Source organism: Polyodon spathula, chromosome 24 (genome assembly GCF_017654505.1).
Source record: "Polyodon spathula isolate WHYD16114869_AA chromosome 24, ASM1765450v1, whole genome shotgun sequence".
NCBI lineage: Eukaryota > Metazoa > Chordata > Actinopteri > Acipenseriformes > Polyodontidae > Polyodon > Polyodon spathula.
Genome location: NC_054557.1, coordinates 14312740 through 14338231, shown reverse-complemented (window position 1 = coordinate 14338231; position 25492 = coordinate 14312740). Strand labels below are relative to the sequence as shown.

Genomic DNA, 25492 nt, shown 5'->3' with positions numbered 1-25492 from the left:
TGGTGTTTGATGGAGTCAGTGCAGTATCTCATGGGGCTGTGTGATGGTGTTTGATGGAGTCAGTGCAGTATCTCATGGGGCTGTGTGATGGTGTTTGATGGAGTCAGTGCAGTATCTCATGGGGCTGTGTGATGGTGTTTGATGGAGTCAGTGCAGTATCTCATGGGGCTGTGTGATGGTGTTTGATGGAGTCAGTGCAGTATCTCATGGGGCTGTGTGATGGTGTTTGATGGAGTCAGTGCAGTATCTCATGGGGCTGTGTGATGGTGTTTGATGGAGTCAGTGCAGTATCTCATGGGGCTGTGTGATGGTGTGGAGTTGATGGAGTCAGTGCAGTATCTCATGGGGCTGTGTGATGGTGTTTGATGGAGTCAGTGCAGTATCTCATGGGGCTGTGTGATGGTGTTTGATGGAGTCAGTGCAGTATCTCATGGGGCTGTGTGATGGTGTTTGATGGAGTCAGTGCAGTATCTCATGGGGCTGTGTGATGGTGTTTGATGGAGTCAGTGCAGTATCTCATGGGGCTGTGTGATGGTGTTTGATGGAGTCAGTGCAGTATCTCATGGGGCTGTGTGATGGTGGTGTTTGATGGAGTCAGTGCAGTATCTCATGGGGCTGTGTGATGGTGTTTGATGGAGTCAGTGCAGTATCTCATGGGGCTGTGTGATGGTGTTTGATGGAGTCAGTGCAGTATCTCATGGGGCTGTGTGATGATGTTCGATGGAGTCAGTGCAGAGTTTTGTTCCACTGTAGCTTTAGTTCCTGGAAAGAGACAATTGTTAAATCATAGCCAGCTGAGCAAGGTAACAAAATGTAATTTAGGTGGTGGATCATTTAATTAATAATTTATGTCAACACATAAATGCATGTTTCTCTTCTAGAAATATATACTGCTGAAATATAAATACTGTGGAAATGCTGTGTATTCAGGGATCTGCATATGTATCCTCATTATTATTATTATCATTATTATTATGGAGTCAGTGCATTATCTCATGGGGCTGTGTGATGGTGTTTGATGGAGTCAGTGCAGTATCTCATGGGGCTGTGTGATGATGTTCGATGGAGTCAGTGCAGAGTTTTGTTCCACTGTATCTTTAGTTCCTGAAAGAGACAATTGTTAAATCATATTTTGCGATGGCCGGGAATCGAACCCGGGTCAACTGCTTGGAAGGCAGCTATGCTAACCACTATACCACCATCGCATATTTTATAAGAGTGAAAAATGACTATTACAAGCAGTGATGCTCAGCTACCTACACATTGATGCTCCTGTGCAGCCAATTCAGAAACACTGCCGCCTCTGGCCAATGCAAAGAATGATCTATGCACTTGCCTACATCAAAGATCTTCTGTATACACTACATAATGTTATAGTCTATTTATATAGGAGATATTTGCCCACATACAGCAAGGGAGCTGAGAAACGGACACAGGATATATTTAAAAAGTGAAAGAATTATAGGTGTCTATTTAACAAAAAGCATTGAGGTTTGAATGTACTTACCTAAAATCAAGTATATGATTGTGATGTTTAAAATAAGCAAAACCCTCTGAGTAAACAGAAGCGTATACTGTAGCAATCTACAGGACACAGTTTTAACCATAAAAGGTATGCAAATGCAGTGTTTTCTGAAGAAGAAAAAAAAACAATGAAATAAAACTGATACCGAATCCACATAGGTGATGATGAGCAGCAATAGCATCTTGTCTGTTGATCTGAATTGTCTGAAGAACACAGCGCCCTCTGCTGTGGACAATAACGATATTACAGGTAGATATCGGATAACAATTCACGACACAAGATGCAAACGTCAGTTAATAACTAAAGTGTTAACACTAATAAAAAATATCGTTTTTTATTAGTGTTAACACTTTAGTTAGTAACTGATAGTTACACAATGACAGATAAACATATTTCCAACATTGTCGGTTTACATGGTAAACCGTTGTCATACCATCGTTGTCATGGATTTTTCGCTCCTCCATGCCCTAAGGTAATATTGCCAAGAAAAACGGCCTATTCCACCCCCCAATGTCAGCAGCCGCCCTGTGAAAACAGTACAGTGCTGTCAGGCCCAAACTGAAGTGACAGCGCATCGAGTGTTAGCAAAGGGCAGGCCAGGCTTTGTTGAGGGCTGAAGTTGACGGCTTGCGTGAAGTGAAATTACATCACATTTTGGTAGGTGACAGTACCTAATAGCACTCATTAGAAAAAATAACTGGAGCCACAATTTCCCTGACAAGCAGGCTTGCAGGTTGATTTGTATCTGCAGGTGTTTTTAAAAGGTTGGACATTATTATACCAAGTGAAATCAATGCAGTTTTGCTGCTGTTGTTGTTGTTGTTGTTGTCTGTGGGTATTTTTGCACAAACACAGGTCATAGGAAGGTTCCCATTATAGCCAGTGCTTAGAGAATAATGGTACCAGAAAAGGGTTAGTTTTATGTCCTGTTACTACCCTTATAATAGTTCCCCATAAAAGCATGGCAAAGTGTAATAAAGCACAGTGAAGGCATGGTAAAGTATCGCAAATCAATGGCGTAGTAAAGTACAATAACAAACACGGCAAAGCAGGATAAACTATGGGGAATGCATAGCAGAACCATGGTAGAACCATGGAGGGAAACTGCAAAAAAACAGTGCAATAGCTACACTTTTAAAAGGGTAGGTTCCCCCTGTCAACACCTTATACGCTAACAATGGTATGGCATGTGTTTTAATGTTTTGTAAAAAGATCTTAAAACAGAACGTGCAGACCAAACCTAAAGGTTAAACTTGTATTAAGTATTCAATTGTTATATCTCGAAAAAATATTACATTGAATTCCTTGCAGACAATTGTTAGTGATAGAGCAATTAATTATCTGCAAGAATGCCCCCACTAACCCTTGCATGCATGAAATATTGATAGCTGGGAAAAGTAGTTTTGGAAACATAATAAATATATGTTTTAATTTTTTCCTATTGCTTTATATATGGAAGAGATGGCATCATTATATGAAGCCATCATGCATTTCTGTCTTCCACACATCCTCATATAAAGCCTAAAAGATTTTTGAGCCTTCCCCATATGAGGGTGCATGAAAGGGTTCAACTAAAATCAGCTGGCCAAGCAAGTTTTGTTTTTGTTGTGCAACATTGCCTTCTTGAAATGTGTGTTGAAAGTTTGATGAACTAATCCCATAACTGTAATTAAAACCTTCGGTCCAATACACTAATTCAGGCAATAATGATTTTAGCAACAGTCTTTAGCATGTAACATATTCCTGTGGAATGCTGATTCTTTTTGACTGTCTACACTAAGAGATGTAAATCATTTTTCATATATATATGCGTTTTGATTTAGGCTTCATTATGCATTTCATATTTTATAATATAAATGTTAAAGAGGGAATGCATTCCTGCACTCATTTAAAATATGTGGAGAACTTTAATGCAGGGCCCATTTCAAATGTTTATAAAGAAATCAAGTCTAGAAAGGATTTGTATCAAACTTTATTGTTGTGTTTTAAATGACTCCTACCTATAATAACGCAATGTAGACAGCAGACTTTCACTGAGTGCCTTATTGGAACTTTGAAATATAAAACATTGGCAGGTCCCTTCTACAAGTTTCCCATAGTAAAAGCTTAGCAATGTGTAAGAGTGAAAACATGGTGAAGCATAGGTAAGCATTGTAAAAGAAAAAATAGCAAGGTATAGTAAAGCATATTAATAAACATGCACAGTGTAACCATTGTAATGGGCATGGTAAAACTGCAAAAATACTGTGGTAAACTTTAATAAGGGTTACTTCCCTGAATGAGGAAGGATCATGTAACCCCCCCACCACTGAATGATCTCAACGCTGTGCAGGATTGTCATGTTACACCAGTGCAGTGCATGCTGGGGTCTGTGCTAGATTGACAGTGTTGTGGTAGACGCCTCTCAGTTTTTTAAATTGCTCAATAATGAAGGTGCACATTGTTCTCTCATGCAAAGTCTCTGGGAGCAGAGAGGTTGTAAAGTGCATTAAATTTTCAGATTTAAGGTAAACCTGAGCGCAGGTCCAGCAATGACATCATTTTACATAATCAGACTTGTAGAATCAGTAGCCCAACAGGGAATGAGAAATGTTATACATTCGCTTTCCATAAGGTTCCAACAATAACATTTTTCCACTGAGAGGAAATTCCTTTACCTCTCGCACTTTTCGTTCCGGTAATATCAAGTTCTGTTAATGTGACTTCTTGTAATGAGGTCATTTCACAATGAAATTTGTATTTTTCTTTTATTACAGTGACGAATTGGTCTTGGTCATTGCCGTGGTTACTGGAAGAAAACATGATAATAAAAATATTTCAAAGCTAAAAAAAAAGCATTCTTTTGCATTTTTTTTTTTTTTACAGTTTCACGTCTTTACAGCGCTCACAGCATAGCATTTTAAAAAAGTACAATACTCTATTTTTTATATGTAGTTTTACACAATCTTACAAACCCATGTTGAAACTTTACAGGGGCTGCCTGTAGAATCTTATCAACACAAACGCCATGAAGAAAGAAAAGTCAAAACTCTTATTACTTTTCTCTAACACAAGCTGTAAAACCATTTGAAGGTTCATTTTATAACCCCTAACTGCTGCAAGTAGCAGGAGCATGCTTTACAAAGTGAGGCAGATGGCAAGTGGGTTTCACTGGGGGGGGGTTACTGTTAAAAAGTACTTTCAGCAGAATTATATTGAATATGATTGTAGGACACTGCAGCTTTAATTAGTTAATTTATGAAAATTTAAAGAAGTGAAGTAAAGGAACAAAAAAGCTGAAGAGACGCGGTGTAGAAAGCTGTGCCACTTATGCGAAAATCAACTTTAAATGAGACCAAGCACTTGAATGGAAGTGGAGCCGAGGCTTTCTTTAAGTCGAGGTGACAATGTGTTTATGATGCGCATCGGAAGTCAGATGGAAACTGGAAAGAAACAGATAAAAAAGGAAATCTCAGCTGGAAAAAAAAACACATTGCTGTTAATTTGAGATTTGCAAAAAAAAAAAAAACACCTGTATGCAAGCTGATTACCCAGAGTTACGGCTACGATAAAAAAAAAAAACAAAAAAAAAACACATTGCTGTTAATTTGAGATTTGCAAAAAAAAAAAAAACACCCAAAAAAGCGTGTTGTGAAACGTTCTGTTGAGTGTTAGTGATGGCTGGCTGCAGGAGGACGAGCAGGTCCCTTAATTAGGTCTGTTTGCCATGTCGCTCTTTGACGTGAGCTGTTGTGATAATTGTGCAGGGCAGGTGGCCCCAGTGTCAGCCCTGTTCTGGACCACTCCAGCTGGCCTGTCTCTTCCAGTCAAGGCCCGCAGCACTGAGCAGAATGGTCATTACCCAAACCTGCTCACTCCGTAACCTAGCAACCAATTATTTTCTTGTTTACTAGAGGAGTTCTTTCTATTGTACTAGTATGTATGAGCAAGTTTCTTTTTGGTGATTTTTAATAGGATCACTAATATATGTAAAAACGGTACCACTTTACATGGTGTCTCTAATTACAATGTGTTTATTACATAGTAGTTACTTTGCAAATACATGTGTACTTACACATAATTAAAATTATGTTATGAATATTTACAACGTACTTCAACTGCAAATATTTTATCACGATGTAAGTAAACAATTGTACCAGAAAAGGGTTAGTGTAATACCAGTGTAATCATGTGTTAGTACACATGTATTTATTAAGTAACTACAATGTAAATACACAGTAATTAATGGCACTTCATGTACAGTGCTTCCATAAAAACTAATACATGCATACACTTTTGAGCTCACAGAGGTCTCTTCTTCAGGTGAGAAGTGTGCATTGAAGACAAAGAACATTCCTCTCGCAGGCTGTGTCTTCAATTTCCACGTCGTTCCTACATCTCGCAGGAATGGACCATGTTTTAATAAAATGAAGATTTTCTAAATTTAAATAAGGAGAGTATTCCATCCATGCTCCGGTTTCTATTGATTATAGAAAAGAATGTTTTCTAAAACAAATAATTTGACTTTGTGGTTTTTTATCACTCTCGTCGATCCCTTGAGCTTCCTTCTAACATGCAATGACTGGAAGGAATATGACGTCTAGAACCTAGATTGTACTGATAAAAACCGGGCAGCCGCATGTCAAAGACATAACCATCAGTTGTTGATATCTTTAACTCACTCTCAGAAACATATGCTGTCTTTTTGGCATGAACAAACAAAGCGCAATTAGAAGTTTTAAAGAAATATCTCATTACAAATGACGAAATGGCTTCACTTCAGTGGAGAAAAATGCAATGTGTGTGAGTTTTGAACACTGACGAGAGCTTTCAGGCATGGGAAATAATCAGACCTGGGAAATAATGTCAGATAGCATGCTTTAAATTAAAAACAGCAGCTCAAATGTTTACATATATGGCTTTTTGGAAAACACAAATATATATGTGATGCTGGCCTACGCTCAATGAACAAAAGAAAAATGGATTCATTAAATGAAAAAGCAGTGACAACAATTAAAAGGGCAAGGACAATGCTTTCCAAATACTGAAGCACAGCTTGTGAGGCGAGTCACCAGCTGTTGCGACACCTTCTTTATTGAAAGAACCACAGCAAGCTACATGCTGGTACAAGTAATGATGGCCCTTGTCAATATGGAGACAGAGGCTGGTTTTAGAAATAAGCTGTAATATCAAGGCAAGGACATGTGATGCTTCAAAGAAATGAAATGAATGAGAATGAAAACCCTGCAACACCTCCCCCCCTCTCTGGATGCTGCTTGTTTGTGTAGCAATGCCATAGGGACAGATGACGGCGTATTTTAAAATAATCATTTGCTATTGATTTTAAAGAGTTTTTGGAGGAGATTCACCTCTCCCTGATGATCCACAATCACCACTCCTCCTGGGCTGGCCACACTCGAAGGAACTCGTTCTTCACTGGGAATCGAAACAAATGGAATTTCTAGGTTTACAAACGCAAAATATCAGACAAGATATTTGTGTGTTTCTTTGGCTAAGGCCTGTCTCCAGCAGACCCGATCAAAGCCTGCCGGGCTGGCGCTACAAGATTCACACACAGCTGTCTCTTCCAGGGTGTTGCACTTGGTCTCAAGGTGTTAGGCCTCAAAGCGGAACTCCCTGTAAATGAATGGTTTTGTCACCGTAGTCAGACATTCCCAAGGTCTGGGGGAAGGGCAGAGCTGCCAGCTTATTACACCAGAGAGACCAACCTGAGCAAGTACAGGACTTCGCTTTTAATCTCCTTTCAAAATACACATGAGCACACTTGGGGAAGCTTCATTTAGAACATTTATAAAATTATAATTTCAAACTGTTGATATTAGCCATATAGCTGTATTTGCCATCCAACTGGAGGGTTTCATTTTGTATATATGGCTAATTGTAAATCATATGTTCCTGTTTTGTCCTGTAGTGTAGTATGAAACTTGCTCACAACATTTGTCTATTTTGACTAGCTGAAACAGTTTCTACCTTGACTTACTTTCTCTGAAGTTTTACCTTTTTCATATCAATTAAAACAACAACGTATACAGCTAAACTTGACACAGCAGTGGAGAGCCCCCCCCCCCCCCAACTTCCTGCAGTTATCCTCTCAGGAATGTAAGGTATGTTCCTGACCTTTCTCAGCCAATATTTGGTTTAGATGAAATGATAGGAACAGCTCAGTCATTCTATACATTGAAGCAGTGAATCGGGAGGCTAGCACGCAGGTCACCACTCTTGGGAAATAGAAGAACTCCTCCAATGATCACACAGGGTAGATGTTGGTATGAGAACTGATAAGCAGTGAAGCATGCTGTGAGTGTTCACTTCAGCAATACCACAAGCTCTCACAATGAGTGTCCAAGATAAACCATATCCATTGAGAAAACAGGCACATGTGTCAAGGATAAGGGAAAGCGAAAATCTATTAGATTTTACTGTCACAGTATACCAATGCAAATGTATTAACTGCGTAGCATCTTGCCGAACTACAACATTATCACTGCCAGTGCAATGTCTTTAAAGATCTGGGTCTTTATTTCAGTTGAAAGCTTGTTTTTAGTTTACTGTTAATGTTAGGCAGAAACAACTAACTTACTAACATGTTAATAAACGCTGATAAGCATGAACTGGCATTAACAAACAATGTAACACATGTATAAATGTGTTAATAAACTAGTTGAGAAACAATTACAAATGTTAACAATGTTAATAAACTAGTCAATTTACCACATTTATAATTATCAATAATTTCTATAATATATATATATGTATATATATATATATCGGAATATATAAATATATATATATATATATATATATATATATATATATATATATATATTTTTTTTTTAATAAGAAATATTACAAACAGCATCCAGCACTACCAGCTTGACCAAGGTTTCAATATCGCGTTTTCAAATGAACAAAATGCTCCAGTGTAAAGATTTGCACAAGGGCAAGACTTGGCTCAACTCAAATGTAGTTATTGGGCAGATTCCCATCTTTTGCATGGTTTTCTCACTTAAAAGGCCTCCAATAAAACAACACAATATTCGTGCCCACTTTGGTTCCCCCTAATGCAAATCAAAGGAGTGCTTTGGACTTCCAACTCAGTCACTTGACTTTATAAAAAGCCTGATGTGTAAAACATTCATTTGTGACAGGTTACTATCGGTTTAGTCTACAGTCCTTGTCATATACATTTTTTTGTGCTGTTCCCTGCAGTAAAGGAGTTCCTTCTTCAGCTCAGCAAACATAATTCAGGACTGAAAGGGTTAAAAATATGGCCGCAAATTCAAATGAATTTCAGCAGAGTTTCTGAGGATGTCCTAAGCGTAATACCTGAATGACAAATGTTTCATTGACAATTTGTAATGATTTTTTTTAGCCCTAAAGAGAAGTTCAAACAAACTGAGCTAAAATTGTATAACTGTAACCTTTTTATAAGGAAAAGAATTGATTGACACATAGAATTTACACACAACCTACAGTACAATGTACAGAAAAAACATAAATGGGAACCAGATTTTATTCCAACGCAGTACGAGAAAGACCGGGCCTGTTTCTGCTGTTCCTGGCAAGTTTCTTGAATTCTGTGACGTATTCTTTTCACCTTTCTTCTTGGATCAAACTCAGTAAACTCAGCAAAACCCCGGCTGGCCACTCTTTAAATTGTATAATGTTGTCAGCAGCTTCTCTGCGGCTTAGCATCTGAGAGATACTTTACATGTGAACTCTGCTCCCAGGACCCTTCCAGCAGTAGTGACTCCACTATTGCTCTTTGCTGGTAATACTTGCAATAACATTCAAACAATGGGAAAAGGGTGTAGCTCCATCATAGCAAATGAGTACAACAGCCAGGAGAAAATTCCTTACTATACAGTTACCTTGCTGTTGTTGCCACTGATGAGATATAAAGCAGGTCTCTTTGCCAGTTGAACTATACCGGCGTCACAGAGGAAAATGGGTTCAGAAAAAACACACGCAAAGAAACTAAACAGTACATAAAATGAAAGTGCAATTAATCACACAATAACTCAGAGGAGAGGGAGGCTCTGTACAGAGGGAGGGGAACAGAATAGGAAGGCTCTGTATGGGTGGGCAACATAGTTTCATACTTCCTCAATAACAGACCAGGCTCTCAGTGCAAAAATCCGTAGACCTTTTTTACTATCAAAGTTATGATTGAATAAAAATGACATTTTAGAAAGTCCCAGTGAGATCTAAAGCATTCCGAAGTGAAACCATTCAAATGAGATTGGGTTTGTATTGATGGAGGTACAGCACATATATAGCATGTTATAGATATATATATATATATATAGATATAGCTCTGACCGTGAGTGAGTGAAAATAAGCTTGCATCTTACACAACACCCTATGCTATATGATTTATATACATAGTTCAATGAGGATACTGAAACAGTGTAGCTGATTTTAATGTGACGTCATTTCCTTCTGATACAAAGACATTTCAAATGGCTTTGCCACATCTGTGTCAGGGTCTGCTATATATTATAGTATTCACTTATTGTCTGAACTTGCTGACAAAGGGGATCAGCAAATACAAGTTCATTGCTTTGTAATCTAGGTTTGTGTTTATTTGCTAATCAACTCTGCAGTTTGTAAAAGGCTGACAGAATAGTTTTAGTGAGTGTTTGGGAGTATTAAAATGAAAACGCACACAATCCTAAGCTGTCAGCTCTAAAACCTTTAACACAGCAAATATCCAAAAGCACCTGCAAGTGAATTCTATGGATATTTGCCATCGATGTAGACTTACCACTTAAATTAAAATACTTTGATGGCAGAACAAAACAACCACGAAAACCACTAAAAAAAAGTTTGTTTTTCAAGTTACGACAGGCTTTATTTTTCATCAAGGTAAGCCACGCTCAGTTTTTATGAGGGATATTTAGAAAGGTTGCTACCTTATGAGCGTTGAGTGCTGTTGTATCTCCTCCTCTTTTTGACAGGACAGTCTCTAGCTCTGTCTATGAGCTCTGCTTGTATTCTAGAGATGACCCCTGTGTGAGAAGAAGGAAGGGGGGGGGGGGACTAAATATAAAAGTAGAAAAAAATAAGACATCTAGACTGCAGTGATGACAAGAGGATAGCAACTGGGGAGATATGTTACCCAGAATTCCTTTAGCGTGTTTGTGGGTCGGCATGGAGGGCTTTGCGCTAAGTCCCATGAATCTGCTTTCCAGCCTCCTAGAAACCTAGCTTGCAGGACGCAGCTGTGACGGGCCAACTAGATCATGAGACTGACCTCTGACCACTACAGCCCCCCCCCCCCCCCCCCCCCCCACCTGCTTCACTGTGAGCTTCCATTCTCTGGAGCTAGTGTTTCACTGTCACCATTCCATCCCAATACAGGGCCCTGGCTCATATAATCAATACAATTTCAGTGCTCTTCACCACAGCCAAAGGGCTCAGCTTACACTGGGAGATGGCAGAGATTTCTCCCAGAGAGCAGGGGGCGAGGCTGGCTCCAGCAGAGTAGCGTGATGAAGGAGGACCTCGCTGTTGATAAATTGCTATTTGTGGAGACTGCAGCGGTCCAGACTGGAGCTGCAGGGTGACTCCAGCGTTCGTTAAGATAAATAGGGCTCTTCCTCTCGGGCCTGACCATCATAAAGCCCGTCCGAAAGAGGCCTGACAAACGTGACTTACTAAAAAAGCACTCAGGATTGACACAGTGCCAGCAATACAAATTCAAGAATATTATTTATTATTGTATTTAAACCAACTTGTACCGCATGTAGGGTGTGGAAAAAGGGAGATTCCCGAATTCCGGTATTAGCCCAAGGCACATGCAATTACTGGAGTTACATTTACAAACCTGAAGGTATACAGTTCAATTGAATTCCCATTTATAAACAGTAAATTCTCATTTATATTATTATGATGTTGATATTTCTGTCTCTCCTTAGTCAAATGTTCTACAGTGCTGCACAGGGAGTTCAGTTTGACTGCCCAACTACTGAAAATACAGAGCTGACACAAAACAGCCATCAAACAACGGCTGACTGAGGAGCAAGCACATTAGACCTTTCAAACTCGCTCCGGAACAATTCTACCAACAAAATCATTACATTACCAGAAACAATGAGGCTGTTGTTGAAGGTATTTTCTGTATTTGTACTTGATTTTACTCTTACAGGTATCTATATTCACGTTTTTTATTGCTCTCATTTGAAATTGTTCTTATTCATTTATAATAATAACTATATATATTTTTTTATATAGCACCTTTCATATTAGACCACTTTACAACATACAAGACTAGGGTATGTGAACTAGGTACCAGCTGTAGAGTCACTTACAAGAGCAGGAAAGACAGAGCACAAGTGACTTGCTCAGGGTCACACAGTGAGTCAGTGGCTGAGCTGGGATTTGAACCAGGGACCTTCTGGTTATAAGCCCAGTTCTTTAACCACTGGACCACACAGCCGCCTTAGTGATTTTGTTCTTAAAAGCAAATGTTTTTACTGTAAGTACTGCTCTTAGTCGAATTCGCTCAAATGTAATTATCTACTGTTTTCTTTATTTTGCTCATATTTGAATTTGATCTTACTGTCTACTGATTTTACTCTGTAAACGCTCTTATCTGTAATGTGACATTATTTCGTAATGCAATGTTGTGTAAGGTGATATTTTGCAATGTGATACTTTCTATTGTGATATTTTGTAACAACTGTAGGTCGACCTGGATAAGGGCATCTGCTAAGAAATGAATAAATCATAACACAAAGGTGGCGATTGTGAGCTAACGAAATCATTCTGAGCCCTGACATTCTCTTGGGTGTGATCCAAGGGTCATCAGCAGTTTGTAGTCTGGCTACCAAGGGGCATATAAAACACTAGCCAGGGAGTGGGGTGGAGACTCAAAGAACTGCAGCTGAACCCCCTTCTTTATGGGACAGCTGAGAGTCTGAGTCACACTTCTGTTGTGCTCATAACAACCATTTCATAAACCTGAGTATGAAATACAGCTGCCTGGCAAGCTGAAATGTGAAGAGTCTTATTCATTGGGAATCTCTGTGGTATGGCAGCAGTGGCATAGAACACAGGTTAGAGGTAATACAAATCAGCTGCAGTAATTGGTATTATATTAAAGCTATTGTTAAGTTAACAACACCACGAACAATTCAAAAAAGAATCTGAAGTATAAAGAAAGTTGTTTGGCTGGGAGACTGGTCTAGAGAAAAGGAAAGTTCAATACAACTGGTTAGTTTTTATAATCGTCAGAAAGTTAAACATTTCTAATAATGAAATCTGATTGCTTTAAAGCATTCATTACTAGCTGTGCTGCCACAGGCTATCCTTTTTATATGACAGGGCGATTACTGCTTCAGCATCCAGTCGTTACAAATCAGCAATTGATTAGACAAATATTGTTAAGCACGGTCGTAAAAAATGTAACACACATGTTCCAAAAATCAATTTTCACATGCATTAAATTCATAAATAAATTATAAAGTAGAAATAATAAATTCATTTATTATAGAACATTGTCAGAGTCGCTCAGTTCAGCATATGCTGAAAACAGCCCTTTTCATGTGCATAGTGATAACACCAGATTTAATAAGCACTGAACCTCTTTGAGTTAAAAAAAAGGGATTAAATGCACTTAGACTCTAGTATAGATTAGTGCACATTTGGAGTTGTGGTTCATTGTTAATTGTAGATTTTTTTTTAAAACCCTGATGTCATGTCCCACAACTTGCATGGAAAACTGCCCCCATATTACCAAAGCATAAAAGCCGGGCAGTTAGCCCACTGAAATAAAAACTGTTCTGTTGTTTCCATTGTGAATCTCAGAACTCTTTTACACTTAAACACCAGAAGAGAATAATTGCTCCAGTAATACATTCAAACTTGAGCATTCCATACGATTCCCTATTCCTAAAAACCTGGAAAAGCATTACAAAACCATAATTTTGTCTAACCCTGGAATGGTAATAAAGATTAATGGAGTCGCTGGCTTCTAATCCCCTCGCTGCTGCATGATGACAGATGAAGAAGAAAACTATTCTAATACACAAAACTATTAATCAGTAGCATGATATTCCACTAGGCTGACATGAACACAGTAAGTATGCATACAAATGTGAACAGCTCTTCTTGAAGAGACACACTACACCATTAAAAACCGCTTTCGTGATTGATGCAGGAATTCATCACGGGTTTTATTTATGATGGGTGAACAATACCATCCTGCTGCTGATTACACAGTCAGGGCATGTGGTTTTGTTTATGACATATTTGCAAACAAACGATATGCACAGGATACCAATATTTAAAATACATAGCATGGCTATTTTATCAATTATTATATAGTACTTCTTATTACAGAGTAGTTTATTGGTAATTACAATGTAATACAATGTAAATCACTGTTTTAGCATGACTTGTTTTTACAGTGTAAGTGAAGGTGCTGTAGCTGGATCTACATACAGGGTGAGTTTGTTTGACATGTTAACAATAAATTAGAATTTTTGGGTGAACGTTTACTATAGTCTTTCATTACATGACTTAGATTGACCTCCATGTTTTTATATTTCATTTTAAACCTCCTACTTTAGTTTAAACACACTCTTCTTTCACACTGCTAGCATGGGACCTCTGTAAAAAAAAAAAAAAAAATCTCTCTGGCCCATACATTTTATAAAAGTGAAAAAGTGACACAGGAAATTCTAATTGGATGATGTCAGCCCTCTAAGTATTTGCGCTGGGATGGAAGTGCCAGGTTGGTGGGTTCACGTGGAAAAGGAAAGACTTGTAACTCTTCCAAGCATCAGTCATCACTTCCCCATACCTCTAAATACAGCCATTCATCTTTCACTGCAGGATATTCGATTGAAATTATGGCTCAGCCAACACAACTCCATTTACCACTAATATGGGCTGCCCAAACCTGTGTGAAGTATGTTTTAATTATTTGGAAGGAGCCTTGTTCATGTCAAAAAACAAGATTTTATATAATAGATACACTAGCGCACTAGAAAACTCACTGCTGGATGTGTCCGATATAAAACAATAATAGTGTCATTGCTATAGAAATACAACTACAGTATAACTCTTAATTAAGGCAATGTCATTAATCCTGCTTTATAGATTGTAACAGCCCATATGCATCATTTTATGTTTAATTAATCAGTACTGTTTGTTCAAGATATACAAGGGTTAAAATGTGTCATCATCATCATCATCATCATCATCATCATCATCATCATCATAATAATAATAATAAAAACACTATGACATTATTTTTATAAAGTTGTTTCAATACAACACAAATCAGGTATATACCATACTAATGCTGTCAAGTTTTGTGAATAGGGTCCAAACACACAGTTATATGCGTGCAGTAAAATTATAAGGGCGTTTAATTTACGTGTACAGAAAGTAGCGTGTATGAGAGAGATAGGGCATTCTCATTCCCAGCACGACATTCTCCTCAAAGAACAGATAAGACCTGGAGAATTCCACGAGAGATCGGACGAGATGGGAGTTTCTGCTTCAACTGCTCACGCAGCCTTTATTGAAAGGGACTGTGCTCATGCAGCTTGGCAGCACTAACATAAATACCCAGACTGGGTTTTATCAAAGTACAGTACAGTGCTGTGAGGTGGCAATTCTGTATTGAAATACTTACTCATAAAATGGCAAAATAAAACAGAAGCTGATTTGCTTGCCTCAGTTTTTTTTTTCACAGTACTGATATGGGAGATTAAACCATTTATATATAAAGTTGTCATACTGCCACCGTGTGGATCATTAAAGTATTACATTACTTATATTTTCATAATGACATTAAGATAAAGTGGTAAGTATATCTTTCCTGTCAACAAATGTTTATAAATAATAACAATAACCCCCAGAGGAACTTTTCAAATTGGTAAAGTGTGTAATGTTAAGTTTCAAGTTGGAAAACTAGGATAAGTAAACTAAAATTAACTTGGGAAACTGAAGCAATTGAAACTGATCTTAAAATCAAAAAGGCAAACTCAGTGAATAACACCATACATTTGAACAAAGCATTTAAACATGCATTCATCACACTGAGTTTGGCATTACTGTACCTGTAACTCACACTAACCCACTAATCTAGGCAATATACAGTACTGTCCTGTTGAGGTGCTTGTACTGTCAGTTAAATGAGCTAGATTCTAGTCAAACCTTTGTCTAAAGAGAAGAGTAACGGTCCATCTAGCTGACCGTCAGCTTTGACCACAGCGTGCATTGAGGGTCTCTACAGAATGTGAAGAATGCTGAACTCATAAGACCACCGAACCACCTCTGAAGCTGTACAGGAATCACATTTCACTTTCAGGTTTTAAACTGTTGTGATTTAAATGTAATTATTAGCCCTATGCATACACTCTGCATTAACCAGTTTACTCTGGTTTGCCATGTTTATTAACATGCTTTACCAAACCTTGCTGCTCTTTACAATGCTTACCTTTGCTTTACCTCTGCTTTATTACACCTGGCTATGCTTTTACTATGGGAAACTTTTATAAGGGAATACTGAGAATTGAAAAACAAAACTCCCAATCAAACCCTGCATTTGGAGCTTTTTTGGGTCCAGGATACCTGCCTTAGAAGCCTTGTGTTTTGTGAAATATGGTAATGCCACTCTGTGTATAATTAACCATAAAGCTTAGGTACCTGCTGTTAATACACCAAAACTTAAGTGTTCCATTCTCAGAGCTGACACATCATGTTTCCTGTAAACAGTAGCATTTGCAGGACCATGCAGTCATATATAAACAGACAAAATTAAAATCACAATGCTGATCCCTGGATAAGCTTGAATGCTGGGCTCAGGAGTTTGGACAAGTTCACTAAATTTGCCAAAAATAAGTTGAATCCACATGTTCAGCAGGAAGAGAACATACCGCTGCGACTTCAGTGTTTTCCAGTTCACTGGCAGATCCGTTTCAAACTGCATACTCTATTCGCCCGACTAGTGTATGAACCCACCCAGACACACACAAAGGAAACGCTTTGCTGCCTGTTTTATTAGTCCACCCACGCAGGATGTCATATTAGCAGCACTAGAAAGGTTAACTGGAGTCTGTGCCAATGGGGTCCCTGTGCAGAGGTGGTCTCGGAGATGCAGTAATCTCCTGCAGCAATGTGACTGCACCTCATCCAGGAAAAACTATTACTTCGTGTGATAAAAGAACATCTCTGCAGGAAAAAAAAAAAAAAAAAAAAAAAAAAAAAAAAAAACATTTCTTAAATCCATTGAGAGCCAGAGTGTTGCAGGGGGAAGAGATTGATGGTTACACTCTGGTGTACTGAGAGAGAGTTGGGTCTAGTTCCCATAAAGGGGGGGTGGGGGGAGGATGAAACCAAAGAAGTTTAGAAGCTGTTCCATTTCAAACGTGTCCTGACAGACCTGGGCTGTACCCTTTACCTGTAAAATAAGAAGAGAGCAAGAACACAGAGCCACAAACGCTGAAATGCAGAAGACTTTTCAGAAGTGGTTAAGCCAAATTAAAGCTCAGAGGTGTTCATTTTAACAGGCGTGCCTATACAGTATATCACCCATTACATATTGGAAATGAGGGTAGGCAAATAAAGGAAGCGAATGACTTGAGGTGTTCTTATATCTGTGCACCGTACTGTATGAAGTGACAGTGCTAGTGTTAATTTCTGCTGTACAGGGGTTCAGTTTGTTACGGGGGCAGTTCGGGCTGTATACAGGATGTTTGTGTGCAATGCTATATTCCCCAGTTCTCTGATGAGCTAGCGGCTCGGCGCAGTTAAATAAAGCACATCTTTGAGGCCAGCGCGCTCATTAGGACTCGGCCAGATGTAAAGTCCCCGAGAGCTCGCTGGGTTTTGGAGAGGAAGGAAACGCTGCCATGCGCAGTAAATAATGAATTACAGTCCGGCTGGACTCCCCTTTGCAGCAGAATGAATCCATTCAGCAGGGCCACGGCATCACTTTCGCATGTAAAATAAATACTTGAGGCGTCGCGTTTCAATCTTTCTTTCAAGCCGCACGTCTATGCTCGTGTTTATATATTTATTTTTAATTTGACGCATCAATCACCTGCAGAACGGGTTTTGAGTTAACGGACCGTTACTTCTTTATTATTATTATTATTATTATTATTATTATTATTATTATTATTATTATTATTATTATTATTATTTAAATGTACATTTCCAGTCACAGGGTAAAATAACACCATGCATGAGTCCTGTATACGATTCTGATGCCCTCTTTGTTCTTTTATGGGCTTGGTATAAAACTCCACAGAATGGTTGCTAGAATTTGGATTATAATATAACAAATTCAGTATATGGCTTGTTTAATTAGATTCCTGACTTTTCTTTCGAGTTTTCCGACGTTTGAGACTTACGCGGTGTAATCATCAATGGCAACATCTGGAAGAATTTAGTCAAGGAATCTTATAAAGTCCCTAATTGGCTCCTTTAATGTTTTTTTTTTTTTTTTCTTTCTGAGATTTATTAAACACAGCTTTAGATCTGTTTCGTATTATTGAATTCCTTTTCTAATTTATTACACCTTTTCACTGAATTAATACCTGTTCTTTACCCTCTTTGCTTCAATAAATTGGCATCCAGGTGTGTTTACTCACAAATCTCCGGGTGCCTGGCAACTAACCGCATGCAGAGAGATTATTTATTTATTTATTTATTTATTAATGCTCTTACTGTAAAATGAATTTTCATTCCAAAACGACCAATTTGCAATATATATCTATCTCTCTCTCTCTCTCTCTCTCTCTCTCTATATATATATATATATATATATATATATATGACTTTTCTAACTACAGCTAAACCTTAGAGGATGTAAACTAATTTTCCTATTCTTAGGCTATGAAAATGTTTATTGATATTTAATACATAACAGCACATTCTAACAGTTTAATCAAATCTAAAAAGCAAAACAGTACAGAAATAGCACCGCCTGAACTAGCCTGCGTGACCCAGCTTGTGAAATCAGCTGTCCTGCCACGACGCGTCGCTCTTGGGCAATGACAGCGCGGTAATATAAACTCTCTCCAGCAGATGGCACTACACCAAAACACACACACGGAGCTATCTGCTTTTCAGTAAGTCTGGTTCGAGTGCTGTAGCACCGTCACATTGCAAACACATTGCACTTCGCGAGTATTATATCTGAAATAAGGATGACACAGCTGAAGTCATGACTGTGCGGTCCCTGCGTCGCTCCTCACCATCCAGGGATTCAGTACAGTAGCATTGGCCAGAACGCAGCAGGCCGCAGTGTGGGTGCTGTACTTGGGGGGAGTGGTTTGAGAATGCGTTCAGCCAATACGTAGATAAAGTAAGTATCACTTAATTACGTTATTAGAACTAATGAACACCTTTAAACAGATAATCCGTGACTGTTTCGCTATACAATTATTTGCATTGCCAAAATAGGATATACGCACTGCGCGGCCATTGTTATTATTTTCCGTTTTGTGTCGTCTCTGTCATTTGTTAAGTTCCTCTCTGTTCAATACAGCTGTGAATTTCCCTGGTGATTGGGCTGCCTGGTTTGACTGTGTTTTCAGGGATCAGTGGTGCCGGTAATTTGTACTGGAGGATGGTTTAACGTGAGTACTTTTTTTTTATTCATAAAGGGCCAGCGTCCATATTTTGTACTACCATAAGCAGAAACTCCCATATATAATATGTACCCCCAAACCCTTGCAAAAAAATAAATACACAAATAAATACAAAATAAAGCTACCCCAATTATGTAATAAATAGAAACAAAGTGTCAAATGCATTAGGATCTACTATGAACAAATATTAAACGTAGTTGAAATAAAAGAATGGGGAGATTTACAATCACAGAGCCAGTAAGCACCCCTATACAAGTTTGCAAGGACATTGTTGCAGTTTTACCATATTTTACCCTGGTTTGCATTGTTTTATTAATGTGCTTTACCATATCTCCCTATTCTTTGCAATGCTTACCCATGCGTTATCGTTCTTTCGTAGTGTTTTAATCGTTACACTTTTGCTATGCATTTACTATAGCAAACTTTTATAAGGGTACAGACTCAGGTATTGTAGAGTTTTGTGTTTTGATGTTTTGAAACAGGTACTGTCCAGCTAAAGCAGTCCAAGTTTAAAAGCAAACCATGTTGAGCAGACTGCAAGAGCTGAAGAAGGAAGAGGAGACCCTGCTGAAGGTCAAGGCTGTGTTGCAGGACCAGCTCAACAGACTGAAGGTGAGATGTGACATTGCAGGACCATGGCAAACAAGCCTATTGTTTTAATCATTTTGAACAATGGTGCTTTTGAACTCTACTGTTAAAAAGTGAAGAGCAATGACACCAAATACACTGATCATTTATTTTTGTGTGTAGATGTGTGTTTGCAGTGCAATTTAATAGGAGTACATAAAGCACGGCCGAGGTCCGGAGTCAGAGCTGGATTTTCTTACTGGAAAGTTTCGCTCCTTTCTCAGATGTGTTTCGTATTCACTCCGGTTTAATGGAGGTGCCCTGTATTTGCAGGTGGAGGAGCTGGCTCTGCAGTCCATGATAAGCACAGAGCGGGAGCACAGTGATGCATCCAGCCCAGCCCAGCCTGACCTCGCAGAGGTAGGAGACCCCCGTTACTGTCGCGTTAAAGCTGAGTGGAACACACTGTAGCTTTGCACTTCTTTTTAATGCATTCCAGTGTCAGGGGCGTAAAAAATGAGTCCGGGTTTTCCACAATGAACCGGTCAGCATTAACCAATCTGAAAAGCAATTACAGTACAAGAAGTCTGGAGTTTTTCATCTAAAATTCTATGTATTGCAGGTACTTTTATAATCATGCCTCCCAGGTCTGCGTTCATCAGAAGTAATGTCGAACATCTCTCCTGAGGAAATATCAGTGGCAGTCAAAGCCATTAGAATGTAAAGAATTCCCTCTCTGTCCTCCTCACTGAGCTAAAAGTATACCTGTACTATATGTTAAATGTTAAAACATTGTTTCTGCTGTCTGAGTGCAGATTGCCATGCAGGTCGACGATGAAAGCAAAATCAATCAGACTGAACTTCAGCTAAACTCCTTTGCTGTGGAACAAGGCCTGGAGGAGGAGCAGGAGGAAGAGGAGGAGGAAGAAGAGGAAGAGGACAACTGAACTCCAGAGGCGATTACCAGAGGCGTATCTAATAGACTTGTGCCCCTTATTGTCAGTCAGTGAATACTCAGTAGAAAGCACAAACCTGGCACAGCACCAGGTCCAGTTTCTGTCTGTACCAAAGAATGTGCTGTGTATCGCTACCAAAGAAAATGTTGTTCATTTTCTAAATGCCAGCGTAGGGCACCCACCTTACACAGAGAGATGAGGCAGCGCGTGCTTCTTACAAAGTGCACTGTATTTGCTTGCAGTCTGACTCCACCATTTATTCTGGGATGCCAAAAGCATGACTAAGGTCTGCAGTTTCGATCATGCTTTGATTTTGAAGTGAACTACGGGCACTGCCTGCCAGTTTTAGATGTATTCATGTCAGTAAGGTGAGGAGCTGACATGAATACATTTTCTCAAAATATCTGGCATCTCTTCTGTTCACCACACCTTCTTCGTCCTTTAGTTCCTTTTTTGAGTATGTCACTGATTTTACTGAAGAAACTTAGCTCTTTCTTATGCAGCAGAGCTGTTTATGAAGCTTAACAATCTTTAAAAAGCTTTTTTTTATTTTTGTTACAGTTTAATATAACTGCACTGTCTCAATCATGAAGAGAAAACAATGCTACTGTTGAGCCTGAATGCTAGTTTTCTTATTTTTAGTTTAACGGAACAGTGTAAGCAAGTGTTATCCTTAGAAGGATCTTTTTGGTTTTTGAAAAGTGGGTATTTGATTAATAATAATAATAATAATAATAATAATAATAATAATAATAATAAACTTTTTTTTTCTTCTTTTTGTTCAACTTTTATTTTAATTGCCATGCTGTATGGATGTTTTGAATTGTGGTTGACAGAATCTTTAAATAGGTTGTATAAAATGTTCTGTGTTTTAAATAAAGATGTTTATAATACGAGTGTTTTTTGTTGTTTTATTAAAATAGCTTGAATCCTGTGTTTGTGTGGATGGCTGCTAGCTGACGGCCGGTCGGTTTAGTTGAAGCGGACTCTTCGGATGGACCCCACCGTGCTCCCCTGTGCTCCCCAGTCACTCTGGGTATTGTAGTCCTTCTTCTCAAGGATGTAGTGCGTGCCTCTGTAGTTTGGTTCCTGGTACACCACCCAGCTGAGGAAACACGGCACAAATGGGTGTAAATAGATTAGAAGGTAAACCTGGAAACAAACGCTTCCTGAACGCTGAATGTGGTTTACGTAATTACTCTGGAATGTGGACAGGGCAAGGGTGTTTATTCAATATTAGTAAGTCTTTTCCATATACTGTACACATGCAGTCTCATCTATCAACACTGGTTTTGTAGTATATCATAAAGTGCCTGTTGTGCAATGGAGGGGTTATCATGATGGCTTTTTTGGTTGCAGAAATTCCCAATATATTAAAGTTTAAACATTTACATGTGTTTAATGCTAAGGTTTAAATATGTATCTAACATCTCCAGACACAATCTGTAAGCTTGCTAGGCCTAGCCCCTTTGCTAAATGGTAGCAGTCATCCTTCTGATGTCTGAAGTGAGTGTCCTGGATAGAACTAAGCATAGCAGCTAGAACTAGGTTTCACTTTGTCTAATGTAGATCACTTTAATGAAGACATCAGCCGTTCAAATGGCTACACAATGGAGATCCACATGTCTATTCCTGGATCACTTTGCCAACATGGCTATATAAGGAAAGAGTTGTAATTGGAGTGTTACATAGCTTATGCAATACTGCAATTGCATGTTGTGTACATTTTATGTGGCTGAAAACCACTACATAACAACACACAGTGTCATTCTTTGTGGTACTCACGCTCCACCCAGGACCCTGACGGAAGCAATGCGGTTCATGCTGAATCGAATCATTAAGTTGGGGATGTCGTCCTGAAGCTCTGTTTTTCTTCCTGAAAACCCGGGCCTCTCAAACAGCTGGACGCGAGGGGGGTTGTTGTCCTGTGGGGTTACAGCTTGGTTACCATGGCACAGCTAGGGGTTTTTATATTTACATCACACTGTATAAGAACATAAGACAATTTAAGAACGAGAGGAGGCCATTCAGCCCACCTAAGCTCGTCTGGTTCCTAGAAGCTGATTGATCTCAGAACTTTAAGTCCAAGTGGTTCTGCCCCAGCAGCATGACAAGATAACCCCTTCCATCCCCTTACCACTGTGTGAAGTGACTCCTTCCTTTCTGTCCTCTGGTCCTGGTTTCTCTACTGCACTTAAAGTATTGACTCTCAACTCCTTTTAAGATTGTAAAGATACCAATCGTGTCTTCCAAAATCTTAAAAGGAGTTTATATATTTAAGACAGCCTAATACTTTTAACGCAGTACAGAAACTAGGACCACAGGACACAGTTGGAAATATATGTGATCCCAATCCTGAAGGGGTTCAAATATCATTCATCCTTATGAAGGTGGGATAGGTTGAGAACCACTGGAACAGATCATTTAGTAGCAGGTATTAACAATAACACTGTTCAAGAGTAACCCAGCCCAGCACTGTTGAGGTTGGATCCAGCGCAGGCCAGTGTCTGTCTGAGCTTCTCTCACCTGTCTGACGGCTCGGACGGAGGACACATGATCCACGGGGCCGCTCCATTTGTCACAGCTGTGGTACTCGCCCCTGTCACTCATGTCCCACAGGTACTGGCGGCCCTGGAAATTATCATACTCGTAGCCCACCCAGCTGGAGACAGGAAGGCAAAAAAACACAGCCGTTCAGTGCAGCTCTGTGCACGCCCTGTAGCATCCCCTCAGTCCCTGTGCACTTGTGCAAACCGTGTGTATGAACAGTAGTGTGCCAGTACTGTACATCTATTGCAACCCTGTGGCTTTTATTTTGAAGTGCAAAGGCAAAATCAAACCATTTTAACAATGCGAAACCAGCAAGAGAGAACGTAGTTGCACATTGGAGCTGTTGAATACTAGTTTTATGATGCTGAAATGATTCTGTAATTTTAGCCTCCAGCTTCAAATTGTACTGTTTCATTTCAATCTGTAATCCTCTGGATTCTTTTGTTTTATTTTTCAGGGCAGTTGGTGATAAATGGGGAGTCCTGTTTCCAGTGCTCCAGGTATTACAGACGGGTGACCAGGGATGGCTGTATAAAAGCTCAAGTAACATTGCCCTGGGTCACTTGGCTGGTCAATGACAGGACTGGGATTAAAAACCAGGACCTCCTGGTTCCAAGCCTCCAGGCATTAACACTCCTGCCTTATGATTCCCTTGATGGAAGTAATGAAAGATAAAGCACATACGCCCCACTCTCCACCCGGACAGAATTGCATCTCTCAGGGAAGTTCTTCTCCGATAGTTTCTGACATTCTGTGGTGAGGTCGAGCCGACGGCCGGTGAAGTTTCGCTGTTCATACAGGGTCACCTAGCGGAGAAGATAAAACAGTATGAACAAAATGACATCTAGGACTGCCGCTGTTGGCCACACTCTTACCAGTCTTTGCTTGGCATTCCCGTTCTTGCCTATACCTTGGTAGACTTTTCTATGGCATTACTTAATTTGAGTACATGATTTCTGGCAAAAAAAACCCTCCCCTTTAAGGTGTCATATCTTTGATTCTAACAGTAGTAGTTGCTTAATACATATTGTTGCCTGATGGCTAAGTAATGTGACTGATTTTATTTTAAAAGAAAATGGCTCTCTTACAGGAGAGGGAGAGAAAACTCACCCGTCCACTGGACCCGTAAAAAGCACGTTGGAGTGCAGACCCCAGCTTGCTGCAAAAACACAAAAACAACCACGTTGAGTAGAGTCGCTCGCCTCCACCTTAAAAACATTCAGCAAGAGTTATAGTTGACAAGCTTCTCAACAACATACCTTATTAAAGAATCTGACACAGACACCACATTGAAAAGTTGGTCTCCTGTGTTACTGACGACCTTATAATTGAGTGCTACGAATGGCAATAAAACACACCTATTAGTATGTCATACGCCTTGGCTACCTATTTTTTTTTTCGGGTGATTATATTTATAGTGCAGATTTCTGAGATTATTTTGGATAGACTCCTTCGAGGGGCGATTCCTGAACAGGGTTTTATTTGTATCCCCCTGCAAAGCCTCACAACAGTCCTCAATCTGACCTGATCACAGCACTCTGCACATACCTGGTTTGTTGAGCTATTCCAGGGACCTTAGTAAAGATGTTCATGTCAGCTCTGTGAGTCCAGGTCGAAGAGGCTTAAATATACTGCATATGTTCAGGGGGGGGCACTAGAACATGCATAGCCCTTTCGCTCTGGCAACCCTAGCTCCGTACTGATATGCTAAATACAGGTCATACACACACATACCGCATTTCTCTTTAGGGCCGGAAATGTGTTAACCTGGTGAAGTTAGTGGGAGTGCAGTACAAACAATCTAACAATTCAGCATTTCTTTTACAAAAAAGCTAGAAACAATGGCCAGCGCAATAATGGTGATCATGTTAAAAAGCGAGCACATGATTGCAGTGGACAATGACCATTCACTGTATACATCCTTTTACATTTTATTAAACAGATGGTCAAGCAAGCTTATTTGTATAGACTCGAACTTAACTATTTTAAGCCAATGCAAAAGAATAGCAGAGTGTAAGAAAGCATTGTGCAGGCAAACAATGAAAAGAGAAACATGGATGGAAGCAGGGTGGGAACACTATTATAAACCATGGTAAATGCATAGCATACACACGGGAAAAGCATAGACAACTGCAAACTAAACATGCAGATATACAGTGGTAAACCTGGGTCTATGCATATTAAGTATTTCTACATGCATCTCATTCAGCAGGTAATGTCTATATTGTGTGTATATATAAGGACCGGTGTCATTAAGTCTTGGATTTTGCCCCTGAAAT

At 39.2% G+C, this 25492-nt stretch overlaps 2 protein-coding genes and 1 non-coding gene across 3 annotated transcripts; 1 reads left to right on the top strand and 2 right to left on the bottom strand.

The window, feature by feature from the left end:
- Positions 1-1133: 1133 nt before the first annotated feature.
- Positions 1134-1205, bottom strand: trnag-ucc. Its single transcript has one exon. It is a non-coding gene; the product is annotated as a tRNA-Gly (tRNA).
- Positions 1206-18586: 17381 nt separating this feature from the next.
- On the top strand, positions 18587-21388 carry LOC121298934 (snRNA-activating protein complex subunit 5-like). Its single transcript, XM_041226273.1, has 5 exons — positions 18587-18854; positions 19038-19128; positions 19623-19752; positions 20041-20127; positions 20523-21388. The coding sequence occupies exons 3-5, from the start codon at positions 19663-19665 to the stop codon at positions 20652-20654; spliced, it is 309 nt and encodes a 102-aa protein (XP_041082207.1). The 5' UTR covers positions 18587-18854; positions 19038-19128; positions 19623-19662; the 3' UTR covers positions 20655-21388.
- A 17-nt stretch (positions 21389-21405) lies between these two features.
- crybgx (crystallin beta gamma X) lies at positions 21406-24952 on the bottom strand. Its single transcript, XM_041225663.1, has 6 exons — positions 24948-24952; positions 24324-24372; positions 23898-24019; positions 23190-23325; positions 22449-22588; positions 21406-21768 (listed from the first exon to the last, which is right to left on the bottom strand). The coding sequence occupies exons 1-6, from the start codon at positions 24950-24952 to the stop codon at positions 21636-21638; spliced, it is 585 nt and encodes a 194-aa protein (XP_041081597.1). The 3' UTR covers positions 21406-21635.
- Between the last annotated feature and the right edge of the window lie 540 nt (positions 24953-25492).

Excerpts from the sequence above, each read along its gene's own strand:
- LOC121298934 (XM_041226273.1), top strand. The coding sequence starts at position 19,663 with ATGTTGAGCAGACTGCAAGAGCTGAAGAAGGAAGAGGAGACCCTGCTG. Across the intron at positions 19,753-20,040 it reads ACCAGCTCAACAGACTGAAG|GTGGAGGAGCTGGCTCTGCA; the intron begins GTGAGATGTGAC and ends CTGTATTTGCAG. Across the intron at positions 20,128-20,522 it reads CCCAGCCTGACCTCGCAGAG|ATTGCCATGCAGGTCGACGA; the intron begins GTAGGAGACCCC and ends GTCTGAGTGCAG.
- crybgx (XM_041225663.1), bottom strand. Across the intron at positions 23,326-23,897 it reads GTCCGGGTGGAGAGTGGGGC|CTGGGTGGGCTACGAGTATG; the intron begins GTATGTGCTTTA and ends TCCTGTCTCCAG. Across the intron at positions 22,589-23,189 it reads CCGTCCGAGCCGTCAGACAG|GACAACAACCCCCCTCGCGT; the intron begins GTGAGAGAAGCT and ends GTAACCCCACAG.